The 23,525-nt window shown below is 33.5% G+C and overlaps 1 protein-coding gene across 1 annotated transcript; it reads right to left on the bottom strand.

The window, feature by feature from the left end:
• Positions 1-1,406: 1,406 nt before the first annotated feature.
• LOTGIDRAFT_206275 (hypothetical protein) lies at positions 1,407-16,975 on the bottom strand (the record flags this gene model as incomplete). Its single annotated transcript, XM_009053752.1, has 13 exons — positions 1,407-3,067; positions 3,387-3,475; positions 3,860-4,044; positions 4,432-4,527; positions 4,780-4,926; positions 5,311-5,403; positions 5,685-5,766; positions 6,030-6,217; positions 6,523-6,587; positions 6,891-7,040; positions 7,258-7,295; positions 8,243-8,451; positions 16,949-16,975. 13 exons carry the CDS (start codon positions 16,973-16,975, stop codon positions 2,853-2,855), a joined length of 1,584 nt encoding a protein of 527 aa, XP_009052000.1. The 3' UTR covers positions 1,407-2,852.
• Positions 16,976-23,525: the final 6,550 nt, after the last annotated feature.

The raw sequence follows: 23,525 nt of genomic DNA, 5'->3' as shown, positions 1-23,525 counted from the left end.
AATTTCACCTTGTATCGTCATCAATACTGATTAATGAAGTATAAGGCTTATAGGCCTTCTATCTATAAGAACAATCTATAGGCATGGTAGATAGCCTCCTGTCTACTGAGTTACTGACAAATAGCATATGGGAACTAGCAACACTAGCTACCAACACAGACATCGTTCCAATTCAATCACAACTAAGTTTCCACTGCATCAGTGCATTTACAAATTTCTGTGATAAAAAAGAATCCAATAAAGTCAAGGTATTAGACTAGGCCTCCAGAAACATCATTGGGGTGACATAGTAAAGTTGTTAAAATTAAATACAGTACTTCTTGCCAAATATTTTGGTGTAGCACTAAATAAACACAACCAGGGGTCTATAATTCAGTACATACACTATTGATTCTGTACAACAAAGTCAACAAATCTTGACTAGGCCTATAGTTTAGCAGCTTAGCTGTGTAGGGTTGGAGAGGCTACCTTTTACTAAAGATAGTGACAGCACATTGTGAGGCTACCCTTTACTTACTAGAGATATTGACAGCACGGAAATTGGACACTTTTCAGGATAATAACACAACAAAATAAAAATTAAAAAACAAATAATAAAATAAGATAAAACTGTGAATATTACCTTGCCTTCCGCTGTGTTATTGGTGTCATTTTGTGTGGAACAAACACCATTTTTTTGACAAGTTTCCTCTTCGTTACAACTCATCCTTGTAATATCATTTCAAAATGTAAGTTTTCAAACACAGTCTTTAATCATTTTGTCAAATATTGAAATAAATATTTAGAACAACCGCCTGGATAACTAAATCTACCTTCTTCAATACACCTGAGGAAGAGCTAACATAATCAAGGGAAGCAATTTCAATTTTGAACCATTCAGACAACAAATAAAATCTTTTTAACTGTAATCCTGCAATCAATCATGTTTTGTAGTTTTGTGTGCCTACGAGAATGTCCACAGAATTCGAAAACGATTTTCCATGAATTGGCCACTTAATCTATGGAGCTGACAAACATAATTATTCTATAATGTTGTTGACTGAATACCTATCTAGTTAACTATTGCTTTACTCGCTTTGCTTGCAGTTATTACCCCTTGGTATGTATCAACAAATCAAGTCTTATAAATGCCAAATCCATATTATCAAAGTTTGCTAGAGATATGAGGGTAAAAAAATTAGGTTATCAGTGAAGAAGGCTGAAAGATACCTTAGATGGGCATGATCTTAGGTGCCTTGAATATTCTGTATATGTATAACTTTCCATATGTAAAAGTTTGAAGACATAAATATAATTTATTTCCAGCAAACTTAGAGGGCTAAATTTCACCAGGGAGCTTTATATTATAGAATTTAAGATTAGTGTGGACTTTATCTTGTGTATCTGAGTTGCAGAAAATGTGTTGTATATTTGAATAGTTTTATTATACTTTATATATATACATTCATTATCTTCAGTAATACTGATAAAATAATCTATCACATAAAATACTGAATAATCTCATAAAATATAATCTAAAAATGATAACAAACACAAATTTTTCTAAAAAAAAACAGTTTGCCAGACAAGATAACATGTTCCCATAATGCAGCTTATGATATGCCTAACATTGTATATGTATCCCTGTAGTAATGATGGGACTTGGCAAGAGACTTCAGAAGATTAAAAGACATAAAATCCAAACTGTATGATTTTTCTAATCTCAACTCTGTATGTTATCATTGCATGTCATCTAGCCAGATTCAGAAAAACTAGCTATACTTCAATCCCATACACGAAATTTTCTTTTTCAACCAGTTTTTCTGACTCTAGCTAATACACATCCAGAGCCACAACGAAAAGTCAGTAAGTTTGGGTTTACAAAATACAATAGTGGGAGATTCATTAATTTAACCGGTATGTAAATTGTAAACAATAAAATTTTCAAAATAAAAACAAAGCCATTAAAAAAGGCTATTTTATAACAACTAAAATATTATTTACAATTTATAAAATAATTTACAATATCTTAAAGGGACTGTACCATATAAATCATACATCTAAACTGTTGTTTAGGAATTCCCTTTTAAGCAATAGTACATTCTAAAATCATTAGTATGAGATTCTTTTCAGGCTTTTGTTCATTTTTTCTTTATTAACTTAGCTCATTTCTGATTATTTTAACATAAATATAACCACATGTCTAAATAAACATCATCAGCCCCTCATCTAAACACAAAAATAATATTTGAGATTAAAATAGAAACAACTTTACTCTGTCTTCCCTATTAGCTGTTCACAATTAAGTAAATCAACACTTAGAACTGAATTTTTACACCAGCAGTTGAAAAACTGAATCTTAAACTTACCCATAAAATGGTCTCTTACAAAAACACCAGAAATAAAAACTAAATATAAAAAATTCCATTTTAAATAGAAATATTAAATGTTCCTAGTTGGTAGAAACTAGAAATAGAGGTGTGTAATACTTATAATAATTATGCTAAATGTTTACACTGTTTAATTTTGCTGATAATCTGACAGATCTGATATGCAATTTCTAAAGTCCAGAATTTATCCAAAATAACCATGATTCATGGTAAACAACTAATATTTGGCTTAGTTGAGCCAAGACATTGAGGGCTCATGAGGATTCGAAACATTAACATGAAGAGTATACTTGTTATGAGGTGAAAAACTACAAACCAGAGTTATTCAGTATTCAACTATTAACATATAGTAAATATATGGTGGGCGGATAGTGTTAATGTTTTGAATCGTCTCAAAATGTGCATACTAATATATTTGTTTGAATATATCATCTTGAATTTTGGGCAGATATTTCCTGCATGACCTTACGAAAAATAAAAATGTTATATCATAACAGAAGATGGGATATGATCCTGTGGTTTATACAACATTTCACCACATTTGATTCTTCTTTTAATTTCACTCCCTAATAATTTCTTTTCCTTTTGAACTTTTTTGAGCATTCCACTGTTTTCTGATGCACGTCGAGATAAATAGGGTAAAACATCCTCGACCGGTCCATACGGTACATATTTATATACAGAATAACCTGCTTGACCTAAAATATATAATGTTATTAATACATACAGTTATTTCAATAATGAGTCATAAAATTGTGGCTTCTGATCTTTCAAAATTTGTTTTTTTTTTAGTGGCAATCCAAATTTTTAAGAAATTTCTTTTTTTTCACTCAAAGCATCATTCTTAAAGAAAATAGAAACCTTTCAACCTTTAGGGTAAGTTCTTTTCATTTACATTCCAGGTTATAGAATGCTTTTGCAAAGGCTGGAAATGTCATTTATAACTAATGAAGTTCAATTGTAAGAATTACCAAGTAATACATTGCAACCTTTGATACAAAGAACAGTCAAACTTACCAAGAGGGAAACTGATATGATCACACATACCCAATAACTGTCCAAAACATATCAATCTATCTTTTGGACTGATACCATAGCGTTTCATCCTATATTTAAAAAAATCATAGATATTTCATCTATAGAATTCAAATTCATTGAGATATATATGTATCAATTTCAGAACAAAGATATAACTTTACATTTGTCTACAATTAAACAAAAACATTAACATAATCTGCAAAATCCAATAAGAGAAACTTTACTAGGAAAGCAACTGTAACGTGTTCTTTTTCTCGATTGAACTGTCAAGAGATCTTTAATGTACACAACCTGTAGCATATAGGACCTTAGTTTATTGTCTTGTACAATCGACTAGACACTTTTTCAATGTCAGCTCTTCATGCCAGGATTGATCCTGGGACATTTAGGTTAGTGAGCAAGCCACCATTGAGCCACCAACATTTCCTCAGAAAAACTCAACAATAACTTACAATTCTACTGTGTATCTAACAGTATCTTCATTATGTGTGGCCACCATGATAGCTATTTTACCACGTTCTCGAATATTGATCTGTTTCATTATTTCCTCTAGTATACTATGGTACATTTCAGTTGTCTTTTCATACGTTTCGTTGATAGGATCTTCATAGCCTAGTGCTGAAGCTCTTTCACGTTCCTGTTTTGCAAAACGAAATCACAAGTTAAAATAGAATGTATGAATATGGTCAGTTGTCTGAAGATTAGAAACACTGTGTAACAACATGTTTCAGGTTCTGTTTAACTATTTCTCTACATGAATTAATACATGCAAGGATATTTTCCACCAAGATTAACGTATTAAGAGGATCGTCTAAACCTTAATTGTTGTCAAATATTAAAGTTTTTTCTCTTTTTCATATTTCCTTTTAAAAACGACCAACTAAAAATAATTCATTTTATTCTGGACATTCTGCTACATTTGTTTATTTGGGGTAATTTTTTTAATGTGAATATCAGAAAAATGCACAATATCTTTGTAAAACTATAGGCAAAAACCAAAGCGTAAACTAAATACAATGGTTACCTGCTCCATATAAGCACCGCGAACAAGTTTAGCACCGAAATAAAAATCCTCCCTCTGAGCTACAGCCATATCTAGAGCAATATTCTTAAAAGCTTGCTGAAATAAAAAGCATTAAGCTGATCATGTGACTTTTCAAAATAATAATCTGCACTCAGTTCATCTACGATTAAAAAAAGTAGACAAAAATTGTTCTAATTGGATTAACATTAGGGATGACTTCGGAATTCGAAATCCAATGCAAGTTTAGATAATCATGACACTTTCTGAAATAATAATTTGCAACTTAGTTCTTCTGCAATTAAATCAACCAAGAAGTATGTGGAGATTTGGAATTAAAAGAATTCCCACCTTTAAATAACATTGATAAGTATTAAATACTACTGCTTTCTCTGTGTTAAATTTTCTCATTAACTCCATAGTTAATCTACAGATAGCAGGTTGAAAATATGTCTGTTCAGCATCTATCATAATACGACTGTCTTTTTCTTTTGCATACTGAAATAACAAGTCAAATTATATAGTGTACTGGTAGATTGTGAACATCCTGCCATTGTGAGGGGTTCTATTGAACATTCGGTTAGTGCATTGGAATCTTTAAATGGATTGCTTCAATATGTCAAACAAATGGTGTATGGTGGTCGTAAGGTCTTAACTTGGTCAGCTGTTTACCTTGAATAAGTCAATAGGCACAGATGATCAGACTCACAAGGTGTCTGCATTGTGCCACCTTTTTGTCTTGGGTGCACATTATTTATGGTGACAGAGATTTTTCCACATTTGCTTTTAAGTAATCTGCAAAAAAATCACAATATCAAAACAAAGTCAGATCTTAAATATTCATTTCATTCAATTAAAAGATCAATTCCTTCCAATATTCACCTGGGCTATAGAATTGATTCTTTTCAACATATTCTTCATCTGTTCTTCTTCTGTATCTGTTAGAGCTGAGGTCAGAGCTTCTAATCTACAGGTCTATAATAAAACAGTATTATTTTCAATGAATAGTGGAATAATGTTGCACCCATCAGATGATTCTAACAGAAGCAGACATTTTTTAAAGTGGACATTCCATGTAACTATTTCCCCTGTTCAGCCAATGAATATGCATTCACTTGCTTTAATTTTTTGAAAAAACCAAGAAAAATACTTTTAGTGCTCTATTACAATTCATCCTTTTAATGAAGAATAGTTGCAACTAAGAATTACAAGAAAAATTCGAAATTATAATCTGAATTACAATTAAAGAGAGTTACCTTTAAATTTGGTATAATAAACAACTTAGATAAACTAGTATTTACAGCTAGTAAATTATCCCAATCTAATAAATCTATTTCACTGTAAACAAAGATTGAAAATAAGGCACATCACAGTAGAACAAAAACTTTTATGCAGAGATGTTTCCCAGCAGAGCATTACTTTTTAAATACAATCATTGGTTAATCAGAGGATATGAACAACACAGACAATCATCCAATAATTTGAAGATGATTCAAAAACACATAAAGAGTCAAGTCATAACTTTCAAGCTAAAATTTGGATCACAGTCCACGAGTATGACAAAGCAAGGACCATAAATTCACTATCATCAGTTACATTACCCATCATTGTCTGTATCTAAAACACGGAACCATTCCTTCCACTCAGCACGATTTAAAGAGATCCCCATAGAGTCTAATGTCTTGGCCATGTCTTCCTGTTTAAATTTCCTGAATTCTACACCACAATCTTTACCAGCAAACAACTCAAAAAAGTTTCTAATGGTAACCAACACTTCTGATAATTGCAGCTAAAATTAGATACATTGTGAGAAATGTGAGAATGAATATTATGTGGCTTATTAAAAATACTTTGAACAGCCAATACACTCTCATGAAAACCTTTCAAACAATTCAAGCAAATTTAAAATGAAAGATCTGAGGCACAATTTTGGATTTGGACAGGCACCCCCAAAATATTAACATTAACATTACTGCATATAGATTCTCAGAATAGACACAGTGATATATCATGGTCAACAGTTGGAAAGCTTTCTTAAGTTGATTAAAGACGGCAAATTCAAATTCTGAATCAATACTCAAACAGTTCACATACCAGTAATTGAGGTCGACCTAGAGCTGTTAATTTAATAGCAGCAAGTCCTGAACTATTTGTTGATGCTGAAATAATCAAAACAAAAGGAATTAGTCCTCTATTTGCTATCTGCTAACAGAACTTATTTCAAGCTATCTTTACCACTCTTCAGTTCTATTACAATTTTAAACATAATTATTTACTCATTTACTCATTGCTATATTCAATATCAATTGCAAGGATAAAAAGAATAATTTAATTCTTATAAGACAACATCACAACAAAATAACTTGGCTTGCTTAATTCATAATGGTTATGATCACTGTATCGTGAAATTTTCAGGAATATGCTATTCTTGTAAAACTGTTCATTTCACAGTAAATTCATACCTGACACAGCATCTATTGCTTCTAGAAATATTTTACAATTCTCATCACAATGTGCTTCATCTTCATAAATATAGGTTCTAGCAGACGTCACTTTTTCACGTCTGTCACCAAATTCTTCATGAGCTCGAAATTTTGAGACCTCTCCGGTTTCTACAACATGAAGTATGAAAATAAAATGGAAATGATGCAAATTGATCCTATTATTGTCCCTGTCACACATAGAAAATTTCGAAAACCTTCCAACAATCCCTTTAATATAATAAGTTCCCAAAAACAGTTGTCTAATATTAATAAAGGGCTAGAGTGCTGTCATAGCACCAATAATATTGCAGAGGTTGTGAAGCTGTTAATTGCAGTCTGGAATTACCTGGAAGGTCTTTAGGCTGATCTTCAGACACACAACTCCTATAAAATAAGGAGAAAAAGAAATATAGTTAATTAATTATTGTTTTTACCAGCAGCTCATATTACCTTTCAAAATACTGAACAAAAATTCTGACAAAAAGTCCTGATTTCACCAATGGACAACAATGTACTTTCTAAGCAAATGATAATATTATCCTCGTTAACCTAATATAAGCTTATTTAAAATATAAATTAACTGAGAACTTAACCCCTCTTAGATTTTTGTCTGAAAAGATGCAAATTTACATTAGGACACACATTTTCATTTTCTTCAATGATTTATTCAAATAATATTTATTTTGAAATAAGCTAAACTATAGATAATTTAATTTGAGTTTAATAAAATGTCAAAATAACCAAAAGATTGTACATATAATATATTATATTGTTAATTTTTCTACACTTCAACTACTTTACTTCAAATTGCAAATGGAGCGAAACATATTTAATACTTTTCTACTTGCTTAATGTACCATATATTCAGTAGATACTAGATATTAGTCTAAGCTTAGTTGAGAGAAAATTGATTGTTATGAATTATAATGCAATGACTATTAATAACAAAAAACAAGTTGCAGTTTATTTCATAACTAACTTGATATATGTATATGAAATTAATTCCATCAACAAAAATGAATAAAATAGGCATTAAACTATATGGTTCAGATTTCAGAGAGTTCTTGTATCATATCTTGTTAATTAATCTCAAAAAGTTTGATTAGTCTATCTTATCCCTACAATAATATCACCCACTTACAGAATGATTTAATATGATCATGGAGGTCTCTGGAACATATACCTAATATCACCTAAGTAAATTAAACAGCATTCTCCCAATTTTCTGCCAAACTTATTGAACAAAAGTGAAAATTTTGAAAGACATAATGTCACAAGCAGAAAAACATAATTTTATTTCTTTGATAAATGATACCTAAAAAATAACTTACAGCATTTCTGCTTTTTTGGCATCATCAGACGACATATCTTTTTCCACACTATAATCTAATATGGCCTTCACTCCAAACTGCCTATTCTGGGTTATCAAAGGTTTGATCATTTCTTGATTCTCTCCTGCCACAAAATGGCCATAAAATGTGGCCTTCATCAGAGATCGAAATAAGGTCTTTCCGAAAACTTTCTGAGACCATTTCAATAACTGGAAAAAATACCATAAATAAATATATAAGTTTATGACTGATTGCCTGATATTCTACAATAGTCCTGTATAGTTGAGGGATAGGCTTAACTCACGTAGTTGTACAAAGCAGGAAAAAACATACCCCTTCACTTTATGATGGTACCATGTCAAGAATATTTGGCAAATTAATGGTTCAGCTAGGATACTCAGCTACTAAAGTCTACGTCAAATTTGGCTTTTGTCATGGTGAAAATTCTCAAAAACTAGAAACTCAAAAATGGGTCGGAGCAACTCCCATGAAAATGGACATTATATATCTGGCCTTAAACCAAGTTCACATATCCCTTTCGAATATTCAATGAAGGAACTGAATAGGGCTAGATAAGTCAGGCTGAATATTTATCAACAAATTAAAAATATCTATACCAATCTACATAGTATGATATTCAATACAGACATTAATTTCACTTTAATCTTTCCATAGTGAAATATAATTAATAGGCATTTAAACACTGCCATTTTATCAGCTTATAATAGGTAAATATAATAGTGTATAAATCAACATTTTATTATGGAAAGCTTAACAGTTTATATTTAGTTCTTGGCTAGATATGTAGAGCAGCCCACTAGATTTTCATTGTACCATAAAACAAAATGTAAATTTAGTAGGTCATTTAAGGTTATATAACTAAGGTCGAATTTCCTAAATATTTTTTTAATTTACCAAAGAACAACTTCAAGCCTATTAAAACATATTTATAGGGGTATAAGTTTTTGAATAAATAATATGCCTTAGAGTTACAGAGTTAAAAACTTAAATCTATATGAAAATAAGTGGCAAAATATGATTAGTGATCAATGGTCTATATAGTTAGGTGAATCTAGTCTATCCAGTCATCTACAGTGGTGTAACCTTTTTTCGTGGATATAAGGATTCAACACCAAATTTCGTCAAAGTTAAAAAAACGAAAAAATTTATGTCTTAGATGTTTCCTCAGATATTCTACAAAATAATTAAAATTGGTTTATTTCGATTTTCTTTATGAATCCTTCACTTTGACCCATATTTCATGAGCAACCAACTCGGCAACGGCGGCAGAATGCGTCACCTATTTTCGTGTACAATGTTTGATCTATAAATAAGTCTAGAAAAACACGTTGTATGGATACCGGGTGGTATAATTAACTTCTCTTAGTATTTATCTTTAATATCAATTCATTATAACTAGTGACAATTCCTTCAAAGAACCACGATTTAAAAAAAAAATTAGAGACTGACAAAATATGATACGTAGCGTAATTTATTGCTAAAAGTCACTGAAACAACATAAGAATATGGTCCACTTTGTGTTCCATAGAAATTTTCTGCTGACACGGAATCCGCTAGTTGATCACGTGACTTTATTCGTTGGACTACATTCTAGCAGACGACACTTGGAATTCCGATTACCGCTTGGGATTATAAGGAAATTTGGCCGATAAAAAATGGTGACGTTTGGTAATAAGTGAAATCCGCCATTTTGTATTTGTCAAAGTAGAGATTAATACATTTTACCTTGCTTGAAACTACTGAATTCATTCTACTAGCTGATATTGTAGAGAAAACCCATGTTTATTAGAACAAACTAATGCGGAGGTCGCGCAAGGTCGCTCATGTAAATTATTAATCCTTTCCGGAAATCCACGAATAATAGGTTTCCACGAAATTAGGTTACTCGACTGTATATGTCCTATTTGCACTACACTATACCATTTAACTAACATAGGAATGTTATTCACTTTCTGACCCTGGACTTGGAATAAATTCAGTTCATCTTTCATACATATTAAAATTTAGGCCAAAATATGAACAGGGAAAATCAACCCCTCCCTTCCCCGAAATTTATATATTACATCATCAATATTACTTTCACTTTATTGTTCTACCTTTTTAAACTAACACTGGAGTGCCATGTTGGCAAGCTGCCAATTAATAGAAACATGTAAACAACATGATACGCAAGTTTTGTTTTACGAATAAAATATTTTACTAAATATAAAAACCATACCTTTGCTTGGTTATCCACTAAAAAATTCATAGAACATAAGTTATAAACCAATAAGGATCGCAGTAAGTCAATGGTTCTTTTGCTACGGTACGCTTCTCTGGCATTTGTGAATGAAAGGTCGATTGTCGGATGTCCCTCGTTTGATGGCGAATTCCGAGTCTCTTGACCATTTTCAGCGACATCTGTTGGAATATTCTGAGCAGCTGCAGTCGATTTACATAATTTCTGTCCAATACCACCGATATAACAAGATTTTCTTCCAAAATTCCACTGATAAAAGCGACTGAGATTGACTCGACCTAACGCCATTCTATTCAAGGTTTTATCTTCATTGATGAGTTTCAAGGGAGGCAATCCATTAAACACATATCTTAATGACTCGGACCACAAAAAATACTACAGAAATGATGTATAATGTAGTTCTTGGTATTTTAACATACTTTCTTGTCTTCTCCTTTTTCTTTAATTTTCCATACATATTTTTGGATCAGATTGAATTCCTAAGTTTTAAATTATCATTTCTTTCACATTTTAGGGAAAATAAAATAATTTAGAGTCGGAAGTGAATGTGTGAAAGTAGGCGTTTATAATTATTGCGCAGGCGAATGTTTATATCCGTCAGTGGTGAAAGCCTACTTTCAATTTGCCTAAAAGGTTTTCATATAATTATGAAATATTTGACTATTTGGCCAGGCTTTTATGTGAAGTAAGGGAAATGTACATTATATTCTTGCCAAAAGTGAACAAAAAATTATGTTCATAATTTGGTTCGTAGAGGATTAAGTTCTAAACCAATCTCAACCATCGCGGTAGAATGGGCCCGGACGGTAGACCTGTCTACTCTGGAACTTTCTGATGTGGACATGTAGGCCCGATATCACTATATAACTGCATACGTGATTAAATAACGGACCGGTATTGACGACAGTAGGGCCCTCTCTGTAATATAGACCTAAGAACCTAAGATAGAACGAGCAGGCCTATTATATATGCTACTAAACCTAAGGATTTCTATCAGAACGTCACTCCTCGACGTTTCAAAGTTCATGACGTCAAGGCCAAACACCATCGATCAAAGCGTTACCGAGGTGCATGAAGACATGGAAAAGAAAACAAACACTTCTGATCCAGCCCAGGAAACAACACCAAACAAAATATTTCAGTGTGCAGAGGAACTTCATTACATCGCCCACCATGCAAGGTTACAGGCTTACGAAGCTGAAATGAGAGCAGATTATGCTATATCACTGGCTGATCGCGCCGTTGAAGAATCACAAGCAGTACAAGACATTGCGGAATCTTTGACAAGAACAGCAAGAATTGTAGCTAAGATTTCACTTGACGAAAAGATTGATCCACAAGGTATTTTCACCTCTATTATAAACCACGATGTGTCCAAGGAATTCCCACCAGGATGCGTGGTTATCAATGGAGTAAAATATAAACCCAGACCACTACCAAAAGCTCACCAATCTGGCTGGTATGCTAAAGCAGCAACACCAGCAGAAAATCTACAAAATCTACATCTGAACCTGGATAATGACGATGATGAACATCATGAAAGTTGTGACAAAATCAGTCCACTTGCTAGTAGCCACAGTGCCAGTGGGAGCACTAAAGGAGACCCATCTGCAAGTAATGGTGGGAATCTTAAACGGGCTTCAAGCATGCCCAGCAGAGGATCAAATGTGGACGAATCGGAATCTATGCATTCTTCAAGATCGATTGAAAGTGCAGAATCTTTAAAATATGACGACTCTTTTCCAGACAATGAGGACACTTTAGATTCGAAAGCTGAACTGATTCGTGGGTTGGATAGCGTAGAAACATTACCTATCGTATACGAAGATTCATATCAAGGACCACGAGATAATAGAAGCATACCATGGTCTGAAAAGAAATCATTACGTAAACTTCAAAGGAAGCTTAAAGATTTAGAAATGGCTGATGAAGACAATGACGGTGCTTATAATTCACAAGGGTCACCAGATGCTACGACTGTTACAGGTTACAGTATTAGAACAGAACTGGTGAAACAGGAAGAAGATAGTTCTACAGAACATATTTTGCGTACATGTTGAAAATCAGATGCAATATCTTAACGAATTCATAAGCTTACTGATGGCGTAAGTTTCTAATGTACATGTACGAACGTGCGTATATTTAATAAATATTAATCGGACGATCGCTGTAGGCTTATAGATTAACGACAATCCCCAAATTAAAATGCAAAGCCGACTATAATAAATATTCGATAATGCCTTATGCCCTTAAAATAAATACGAGTGTAGAGCTGACCTACATCGAATAGTCTATGAAATGGTTTGAAATGTAGGCCTACATGGCCCGGGTTTTCTAATAAACGATAGTCAATCCCCGGCGATCAGGACGTCTAACAATCATTCCTCAAAACTGGAAGTTAGTCTGTGATACCACCGATAAATCGATCTGTAGGCCAATCATGACTCGGGGCCGAACACTGCAGTTAATCATATTAGGTAAAAAATTAAATTTGATCTGAAATCACACTAATATTAATACAGTAACCTCCCTTCCTTCAGTAGTTGTCGACTTTCATAATGTTACTCGACCGGACATAAATGTGGTCTGATGTTTGCGGCATTCATTCACCGTAAACAAGACGGGCGGCCCAATATTTATAACAATTGCCAATTAGTTCTATGGTTTCCTACTGACACGTTTTGTCCTCACTGTTAGCTTCGATAGTGGCCAGGGACATTTTTTACGTTCGAAATAGTATGCTACAGGAATGAGTCGCGTACGCGATTCTTGAGGGTCGTACGCCAGTTTTGGGGTCACAACATCAGAAGGTAACTGGAATAGAAAAACTACTAACGTTCTTAAAAAAACCTCATTTATTTGATTTTCTGGACATGACAAGCTACATTTTTTTTTCTGAAAATACATCGTTTAAAAAACAATAATAGAGGTGGGTAGAATATTTAAATTGATCATACGTCACTTCCGATAAGGTTCTCAACTTTGCAAACCCAACAGAATTATATTCAAGTATTTGCAATAACGTGTACATTATCAGATTAAGAAACAGTCTTCGAGAAATAATGATCCAAAGATTCCCAATATACCAGGACTCTTTGGAGTCGGCTACCAGCGATCACCGCAGGGGACAGATTGTATCGTGTAATTAATGTATCAGTAGTGAATCGCGACATCTCTGTCCATTCAGACCCCATGAGGAGTATGTAGAAATTGGGCACACAGAGTCGAAAAAAGTCTTTCAGAAGTCTTTATATGTCATTCTGCGGTGGGAATCGGCATACCAAATACACCAGAATAGAAATCACCATTTAAACCATTGTAACCACCATAGATTCCAGAATACCAAAACGATGGGAACGAATAGGTGCCCATATTAGCGAAAACTGCTTTACGTATGACTTTAACAAAATACTTTATCATTCCATGGAAACTGTCATCGCAAAATGTAATAGCTGATGCTAGGTATTCCCAGATCGACCACACTGCTACAGACAGTAAGCTGTCTTGTGATCCATAAATACCATACTCTGCTAATAAATGCAATATACCATTTTGAATCCACAATAATGCGTTCCATAGTCCAATGCTGTTCCATAGAAGCTCTATCTGACTCCATAGTGCTGTTATCCCATAATGAGCCCAAAGGTACGAGAGTTGTGTCCAGAAAGACGTTAACCCATAGTATGCGCAAATATCCGACAACCAAATATACGATAAAGAACACTGTTCCAAAAGTTCCGTAAAACCAATCTGTTCAAGCACATTCGTTATCCCATAATGAGCCCAAAGGTACGAGAGTTGTGTCCAGAAAGACGTTAACCCATAGTATGCGCAAATATCCGACAACCAAATATACGATAAAGAACACTGTTCCAAAAGTTCCGTAAAACCAATCTGTTCAAGCACATTCGTTATCCCATAGCCGTTCCAGAGATCGAGCAATCCGCGAAGTAAATCTGACACTATGTAAATAAGAACATCCGGTCTGAACAAGTAACCAATCAGAGGAAAGATACCATATACCAATGTAAACAGGCATGATGCAAAAAAAATTGTAGATCATTGAACTTATCAATAAAGCTATCATCTGTAAAAATAAATGATTGAGTTTAAACAATTTTGATTTAGTAATAAAAGTGGTACGGATCGCGATTTGCAAATTTTTATTAACATTTAAATGATCTCCTGCAAGTCTATGATTATTATTTTTTTCGGATTATTCATCCCTTGCTTCATTTCAGTCAGATTTATCAGACCACTTGGACCACAGCTGGGATGATGACTACATAGGATTGTTTACTACTGTCAAAAATAGAAATAGACCAATACAACATTATTATGGATGTAGCACTGGCGTCGATCAAGTAACACATAAGGAAGGAATTGCCTGGAAACGTCACACTATCACGATTGCCATATAGATATAACACTTTTTCTTACTGCAAATGCTTCAAAACAGCGATAGCACGGAAATTTAAAAAGTTTGGTTTTCATGTGTAATCAATTCATTTACAAAAATACAGTCTTACCTTGAATTTCTTGAAGATGTTTCTTCAATGTACAGTTTCCAAGCAAAACATAGATTAAATTTCGATGAATTAAATCAATTAAAATATAATGTTTAATATTACGTTAAATTATGCCTAGAGCCAAACTTCCTTATAAACGTGTCTTTCCATTTAAATTAATTAAAATTTCATTAATTATTATTAGATTATTAATTAATCATTCTAGATATATATGTGTGTGATTTGGGTTTCTATTGTTTTTGTGAAGGAAAAGTTACTCTGAGGGTAGCATTAAAGAATTTCATATAGATCAAGAATGCAATTGTATGGGTTGTACTGTGGTTCATCTATCCACAATATATTGAAGGACAACTTAAAAATTGTATTTTAATAAGATTAAATTATTAAAACACTTTGTTCGTGCTGAAACAGAAAACCCATTCTATCTTAAAAGTTGTGAATTATTTATGCCAAACCGTACTTTGGACGAGATTTTGATTAACGAAATTGTGTTGCATGTGCGGATTGTTATTTCGTTCTTGTGTTCACTTTTGCAAAACAAAACATAAAAAATTGCTACGTCTAATTATGTTGATTGGCCGATTTGAATAATTTTCACCTGCTAAATGTAACACGGTTGACATATGATAATGAGACATCCTGATATTTGTGTAGCAAAAACACATGCACGTTTTTGAACATTTTTATTAATTATCGATGATTTAACTGTTGGAAATTATCATGGCTTAACAGGTGTGTCGCATTCCAATGCGTTTTTGAAGTCAAGAGAATTTGGGTGGAACCATTATCTGGCTGTTTTAAGTTCTATATCAGGTCACTCTAACTTTATTTTTTATCTATGCAGAAGATATTTTTAGATAGACTTAATTAAGCGTGCCATTGATACGTATATTAATGTTATGTTCGCCAAGTTTAAACAAAACCTTGACTATATCATAACATGGGATTTTCTTAACACACCCTGATTGACCGATTGGGATGACTAACCGTCTACATTCACCATGAGACTCATCGACTATTTAAGATAGTCATAGTAGATCATTAGCATAAATGTATATGACAGAATTGGTCCATCCAAGTGGTATTCTTATTTTACATATTATTACGTCAAAATTACGCCTTAATCTAAATTCGTACTTGTTAATTGGTTCATTTGTATTTGTATATCTGTTTTAACGAGCAAAAAGTGTAAACATTCTTTTAATTGAAAATTACAGTCATGATCCTCAATGTATTAATAGAAATAGGTTGGGATTTAGTCCGAAACTAACGGAACGACCATTATGGTTATTTTTGTTCTTGACGGATACTGGTCAGGAAAGAGAGTTTTGTTAGTCCATGTCAAATGCCTACTTGATAAAAGCCCTGCTTCCATTCTTGCATCTTAACAATGTCAAACTTTTACGAACTTCGTACTTGCGGTACATCTTCATTGGGAAGATGAAATTCATTATTGAACATATTGAACATTTACTTTTAGTTTAGGATCACTATGATAGTGTTTTGATTTGTTGATTCAAATTATGACATCATCAGGTTAAAGTTCAAATGAAGACATTTTGATTTACATAAGGGCTTGTTTTTAAAGTGCGCCGTTAATTAACAACGAATTATTAGATTTGAATTTTTATCAGATTTCGTGATAGACAAAAAACAGGAGCAGGTAGAAATGAAGTTAAGAGTGGGAAAGTTTCGGTTTATTTGGGTGTGAATGTTATATGATTAATAATTATCTTTATGATAATCTAATATATAATTATAACTCAATCACTTTCTACCTCCCTTCATCTTTCTATCTACAGATATCTATACATATCTTGTTGAAGAAGTTAAATGGTGTTTTACACAATAGCAACGGCAGATACAAACTGACTTAGTGGTACTGACAATAATGAGGGGAGTGGTTTTGGGTCTTACAATGCTAAAGCACTGTAAAAGCACCATATAGGCTCAAACATCCTGTGTCTGAAGGTGTTATCCCCTAGAATTTTAGAATACGTGTAATAGAATCGATTTTGTGAATAAATATTATGCTATGAAATTACCTAAGAATGAAGTAGGGGTACAGCTTTTTTTGTTGAGGTAAACGCCCCTCTTTTACCCCTAGTGGCTCTGCGACTGATTCACTCACTTTTAAAACTAAATCCTTTCTAGTTATCCCAAACCTGCCTGTTCACTTTTCAAGATGCCCCCCTTTAACTCATTATTTAGAGATATTGCTCCCCTCCTCCCATTTTTCTTTAAATGTCCCCACCCCATCGTTTTTGACATGTATAAGCGGTGCATTGTTCTCAGTTTAGTACAATAGAATTTACAAACCTCAAACTTAAACCATTGCATGACTAACGAGTTCTTTCAGTAAGCCTCTTGATAGGGTCTGTTCAATTTATCTACTAATAATTAAGGCTAGTTTTATAGAGATATATATCAACGACCAATCGAACATTTGTCAACATATCTCTAAATTCCATTAATCCCAGCTTGGATGTGAGTTAAAATCAGATGTTAACAAAGAAAACAAATTGTATATATCCACACGACCATTTGAAGAGCAGTGGTAGAAGGCTATAGTACCTCTAGATGTTTGTCTTATGAGAATATTTCACTGTTATAAGGTATGTAAATGTTTTTTCTTCTATAGATAATCTTTTCTTCCTACGTTTTGCCCTGCGTCATTTACAAGCATTGATCGAATGTGTTTTTATATTATGCAGAATGTGTTTTTATATCATGCAGACGGCCACTATGAATAGAAAACCAAAATTCCATTTAATTTTGTGAATTCTGAATTCCTCAACTCAACAACTGTGCCTGTCCACAGTTTACCTTTGCTAAGTGAAGGGCGAACATGAGTTTGGTGAATAATATTTATAATATTGATATAGAATCGAAATACCCAGAGGCGGATTATCCTACAGGCAAACTAGGCAGCTGCCTTTCGGCCCATGGAAAATTCCTGTCCCCTCCCCAAAATGAGAAATTAGGCCCTCTACTGTTCGTTTGAATACGGCCCAACAAGTCCAAAATCCGCCACTGGAAATACAAGATAAATGAGTATGATTCGGAAATATTTTACTTATTTCAGATTACGAGTCCACAATGGGGGCGAAAATAAAACAAAAAATGAAAAAATGATTTATGTTGAACAAACGCTGAAGAAATTTCCAGATAAGAAAGGTAGATGGGTGTTTGAGTATACTATACCAAAAGGTTTCGATGTTGTATGAATATTTCTGGCTTGTATCTGAAAGAGTAAGTATTAGATGGTGACGTACGATTCTGCAGATCTATATCCATGTTACTTTGGTCAACGGTTTATTGTTGTGACATCTTGCTTTCTAGGTCCACGGCGGACGTGTGTGTTGATTAGCTGTCCCATTGCTCCTGCCGAAGTGGATTAGCTGGTTTCCCTTATTTTGTCCCCAACAGTGTGTTAGCGAATGATTCACTCCCTTGTATCCATGAGTTTCTGGTTTTGAAGAGGCCCATGGGATGGCCACTGGCAAAAAGGGTGAGAATAGCATGGAAAGACGATCTGAATACCGAAGCAATGTTTCAGAATGTTGAACGAAAGCTGAACCGGACAAGTACTTGCTGGAGATAAGGTTTTAGGTATGCTTGAGTAAGGGTTTGGGTTGAGCTGCACGTCTTATGTTTATATATGTTGACCATTTTTCTTGAGATGCAAGTCTTGCGAGCGATTGCAAGAAATAAGACAATATCACAAAAAGGAAGATGGTGCTTGAGTCTACATATGTTTATCAGGATAACTGTTGCGCAGGTCGAAATACACCAAGATACCCGAGTTCATTAAATGTTATAATTAACTACAGACAAATCCTTTAATAAACTGACAGCAGGTAAAGAAGTAAATATTTATTTTACCCCTGGTGTTACTGTGAAAAATTGAAATATTAATAATGATACATATATTAGTTTTTGATGTATTTTCATACTGATTAAATTCCATGTCTAATAATGTTTATATTAACTAGGGAATTATGACGATGGGACTTTGCCTTTACCTGCCAAAAACCCTTCTGCCATTGACTCACAAGTGAGTAAAGAGATTTCAGGTAATTTTTCTATGACACTGCAAATAAGTCACTCTTTACAGGTATGGGGTAAGTAATCCGAAATATCTCCCTCTATTCCAGCGTGTGATAACTATTTTGACAGTTGTCGGCTAGAGTAGGGTCAGAAAAATAAAGCCCTGTAGACAATGGCAGATCCAGGTGTACGTCCGAGAGGGGGGGTATTAAAGATTGTCATAGTTTTTCAGATCCTACTCACACCTAGTCAAAGTAGCAGTGACTGGAATACAGTCAGATGCTTCGGACTAATGGTTACTACAAACACAACTGCATAATCTGAAATGTATGGACAAATACAGACCTCGTCTATACTTACTTATTTAGCTCTTTTTTAGTACTGTTTGATTGTGCGTATCTCAAAAGTTAACCACAAGAGACCAGGCCACGTATTCTCGAAACGATCTTAGCACTAGGATGTCCTAGAATCAATGTTAGAAGATAAGAACCTAGGACATCCTAGCGCTAAGATCATTTCGAGTATACGTGGTCTGCATTTTTAAAGTATGGATTCAAATTTGCTTAACATTCCAATACGGTTCTAAGGGTGTAATGCTCTTTACATTTTATTCAAAAATAAACATTCTAGTTTTTTTTTTAGCTTCAGCCAGTTGAGATAACTATCGTGAAATATGACCCCGACTGAGGTTAATGAAATTCCAATTATACATTATATGAAGAAGGCTAATCTATTTCATCTATTTTATGCAAATGCGTTCTGGTTTAGCAACCTGTGAAAAACATCTGCGTCTATTCCAGCCTCTGATACACATTTTGACAGTTATCTGTTTTCACAAAAGCTATCACAGGCCGGAATAGAAGAGGATGTTTCGGACGAGTCCAGCTTACATAGCCCAATATAATATATAAGACACTGTCCACCTCTTATTGTAAACATCATAATAATGGCATATTTCTTATGGAAATTACACAAATCTATGTACAGATTTCAACTGACCACTGTCGCTGGTATGGAGCCATCTTTCCGTAAATCCATACAGTCCCACAGAAATACGAAAACATTTTGCAGCATTTTGCTATATCGGGATCTTTTCGGTTCACATGATAGTATTAGATCACCAACTACGGCTAAATGCCGAATTTATATTGTTAATAACATCGACTGATTAAAAAATACCGAAATATCGCCATATCGTGATATATGGTAATTATCATGATATATCCTTTTTTTTGGCGAGATAAGATCATCTATACAAATTAACAACTAACTTAATGTTTGAAACAGTTTTTTTCGTGATGACCCTATCACCAACAAAAAGATGTATCAGAAATATGGTGTCAAAATTTCCCTTCAGTGTTGGGAAATACAACGTCTTTTTAATAAGCCCATGAAATGGGGACATAAATTCGCGTCACCCATGTCCGTCGGTCCGTCCAAACGTTAATTATCTTATTTTTATAAGGACATGGGGCGAATTTCATTTTCTATAATGTTCTTTATGATCAGAAAAACTATAAAGAAAACTACCTTTTGGTGCAATAGTTTTGGATGGTTATGTAAGGACCTTCTAACACTAATTGATACATTTTAAAGACCACGTTTCACGATTTGTTTACTTAAATATTTATATTATTTACGAGGCCATAAAAAGTACCACGAATTTGTGAGAAGATACTGATTGAGTTTGGCATCCATTCCCAGTTGATTAAACAGGCGACAGTCGACCATGGATGAAATAGATTGTATTGTTCTTCCTTGATGTTTTTATTCCAAAAACTTACCATACTAGTATATTATACAATTATCAAGCAAATCAACCTATTTTCGACATAATATTTCATTATTTGTTGTCTATTAATCTTTAAAAATATTTCAACCAATCAAAGAATTTCAACCAATATTTCAACGATTTTATTTTAGTAAGACTAAACCTTTATCTTATGTGGTCTAGTCTGGAAGTAAACTCCCGCCCCCTGCTTCCTGTCTTATTCTGCCAAGATATCTGGAATGCCAGAATTAATGAGCTTAGTAGAATCTGCAGGAAAATTTGTGTATTGTCAACCGTGACGCATCGAATGTTTTTGTTTGTTCCTTTAAGATTACCAATAATCTGTTCTGGAATGGAATGAAGTTAATGAAGCTAACATGACTCTAAAGATATACAGAGAATTGGCATTAAGTATTGTTTAACAATTTAATACCGCAAAACACACTGTGTTTAATCAAAGCATATATCTATATTAATCTAATATACTACATCATGTTGTGAAATTAGTTTGTGCTTGTTACTTAAACTGGGTAGCTGCCAAATACTGCACAAGTGATAATGCACATGTTTTTCTATGTAACTTGTTATTTTTCGTAATTAAATAATAATTTCACCTTCAATTTGCACTTGATTTTAAGGTGTTCTCGCGTGATTTTCATTTTCGTGAAAGGGGTATGATAGATGAAAGCATGTTGGCCCCCATCCCCCCTTTTCACCTTTTAGGTAATACTGCTATATGCCATTGTATTTGTATTGATTGCATGAATCCTCAATCCTTGCTAAATGAAATTAGAAGAATTCTAGGTGGTCCGAGGAGGTTGTCCGGTATAGTTCTACAACAGACAAACTTCTGATATAGCATTGAAATCGTGGCTCTACTATTTTAACCCTAGGGATATCGAAGCAGCTTACAATCTCTTACGTGTTCATAACACTGCTTAGAGAAATAAACAGAAAGTAATAGCTGGTGGCGATTTGAAATGTCAAATGTTGTCATCGAGAAGAACAAAGCAAGAATTTTAATCTAAAAGTGGATCTATACAATCCCTAAGGCTTCGATGTTTGGTGCTAATAAGAATGCAAGAAGGAATGCTTGTAGCTATTGGAAATGTCAAATAGTATGTTATGGTGCCCTTACACCCTAGTGATTACCAGTTGCGTATGGTTGAAAATAATGAAAGAGGTCATGAGTTTTGAATGCAACTCACAGCTCAGTTACGTGAGAGTTGCGTAAGTTGCGTTCAAAACTTACGACCACTATTCTTATTTGCACTCATACGCAAATGGTAATCGCTATGATGTGATAGCACCTTTAAGTAACATTTGTACTGAAAATTTGTTGTTTGTAAACGTTGTTTTACAAAAGGAAAATGCAGGAATTTTGGATGCTAGAAATAAGTAGAAACACTGCTCCATTAAAAATTGAGTATTATTGCCTGTAACGATCGGAAATTTAAAACAGAAGCAACAATTTTGGTCCTAAACTAAGTATAGTAGCGTCTTTAATTTAATATTATAGTGTTAATTACCAGCTTGAATACAGGTAAGGTAGACTTGTACTAATAGAGATGTGAAGAGTGTTTTAGTCATTAAAATAATAACCAAACCATGATTGTAAACAAACTACTTCTACTTTTTCTTATTAATTTTCATGCCAAATGCGTTTAAAATGTAATTTATTTCTTGCGGTATCCAGTTTTTCTGTCGCTTTTCTTTTTATAGTTTTTGTTTAAAATCAAATTATGCATAAAAATGTATGTGTTCACATGTTGATATGCTATAAAAATCCATGAGAATTTTTCTCCGACTTAATTCATGTTGCAAATCGACGAATGGGGATTCAAAAGAGATTGTGTTTTTTTTTCGTCTGACATCTGTGGTTTCTGTAATTACGCTAGGTTATGTCTTCACTTTAGCAAAAAAAAAAAAAAAAACATTTGCTAAAAATGATATCACAAGATATGAATGAATTATTTATCAGAAATCAACATTCCTTAGAATTAAAATCGAATAAACACACCTTAATGATAGCAACAAACCAACCTGCAGCATTTAAAGTGTACAAAAGGTCGCCTTTAACTGATGTTACGAAAATAGAAATATAAGGTTGTCCTGACTTATTCGTTCAACATCCACTGTGAAATTCTAATCATCATTGATAAGGAATTCAAAATTTGGTTCTTCGTTAGATTGATTTGGTAAATCTGGATATATTCGGCGCAGTTTTTATGATACATCTCCTTACAGTATTGCGCAGCTGGGCGATTATCTTCGTAGACCAACTTTGTCTTGTCAGCGATATTCATATTTCTATATGCAATACCAATCCAAATGGGAAATTGGAAGAACACATCCACACGCAGACAAAATCAATGAGATAGATAAGCCAAGATCGAGTTTCGTATCAGTCTTAGTTAATTGATGAATGATTGATAAATAAAATCACTGACAAAGCCAGGTTACCGAAACAAATGTTTCAAAACAATGTCACGGAGAATAGCATGCAAATTTCATTGTTTTATTCCTTTATTTTGGTTTACAAGGTTGGTTTTTTGAGATACACATCCATCATGGAACAACATGGATGGTTGTAAATCTACATCCGTTTTGGTGATAGGGAAAATTAATTAAAATAATTCAGTTATTATGACAATGTCTTCGAATTTTGATTTT

The sequence above is a fragment of the Lottia gigantea genome (assembly GCF_000327385.1).
Source record: "Lottia gigantea unplaced genomic scaffold LOTGIsca_20, whole genome shotgun sequence".
Lineage (NCBI taxonomy): Eukaryota > Metazoa > Mollusca > Gastropoda > Lottiidae > Lottia > Lottia gigantea.
Note: the sequence above shows the minus strand (reverse complement) of the source record. Positions and strands in the feature narration are given on the sequence as shown.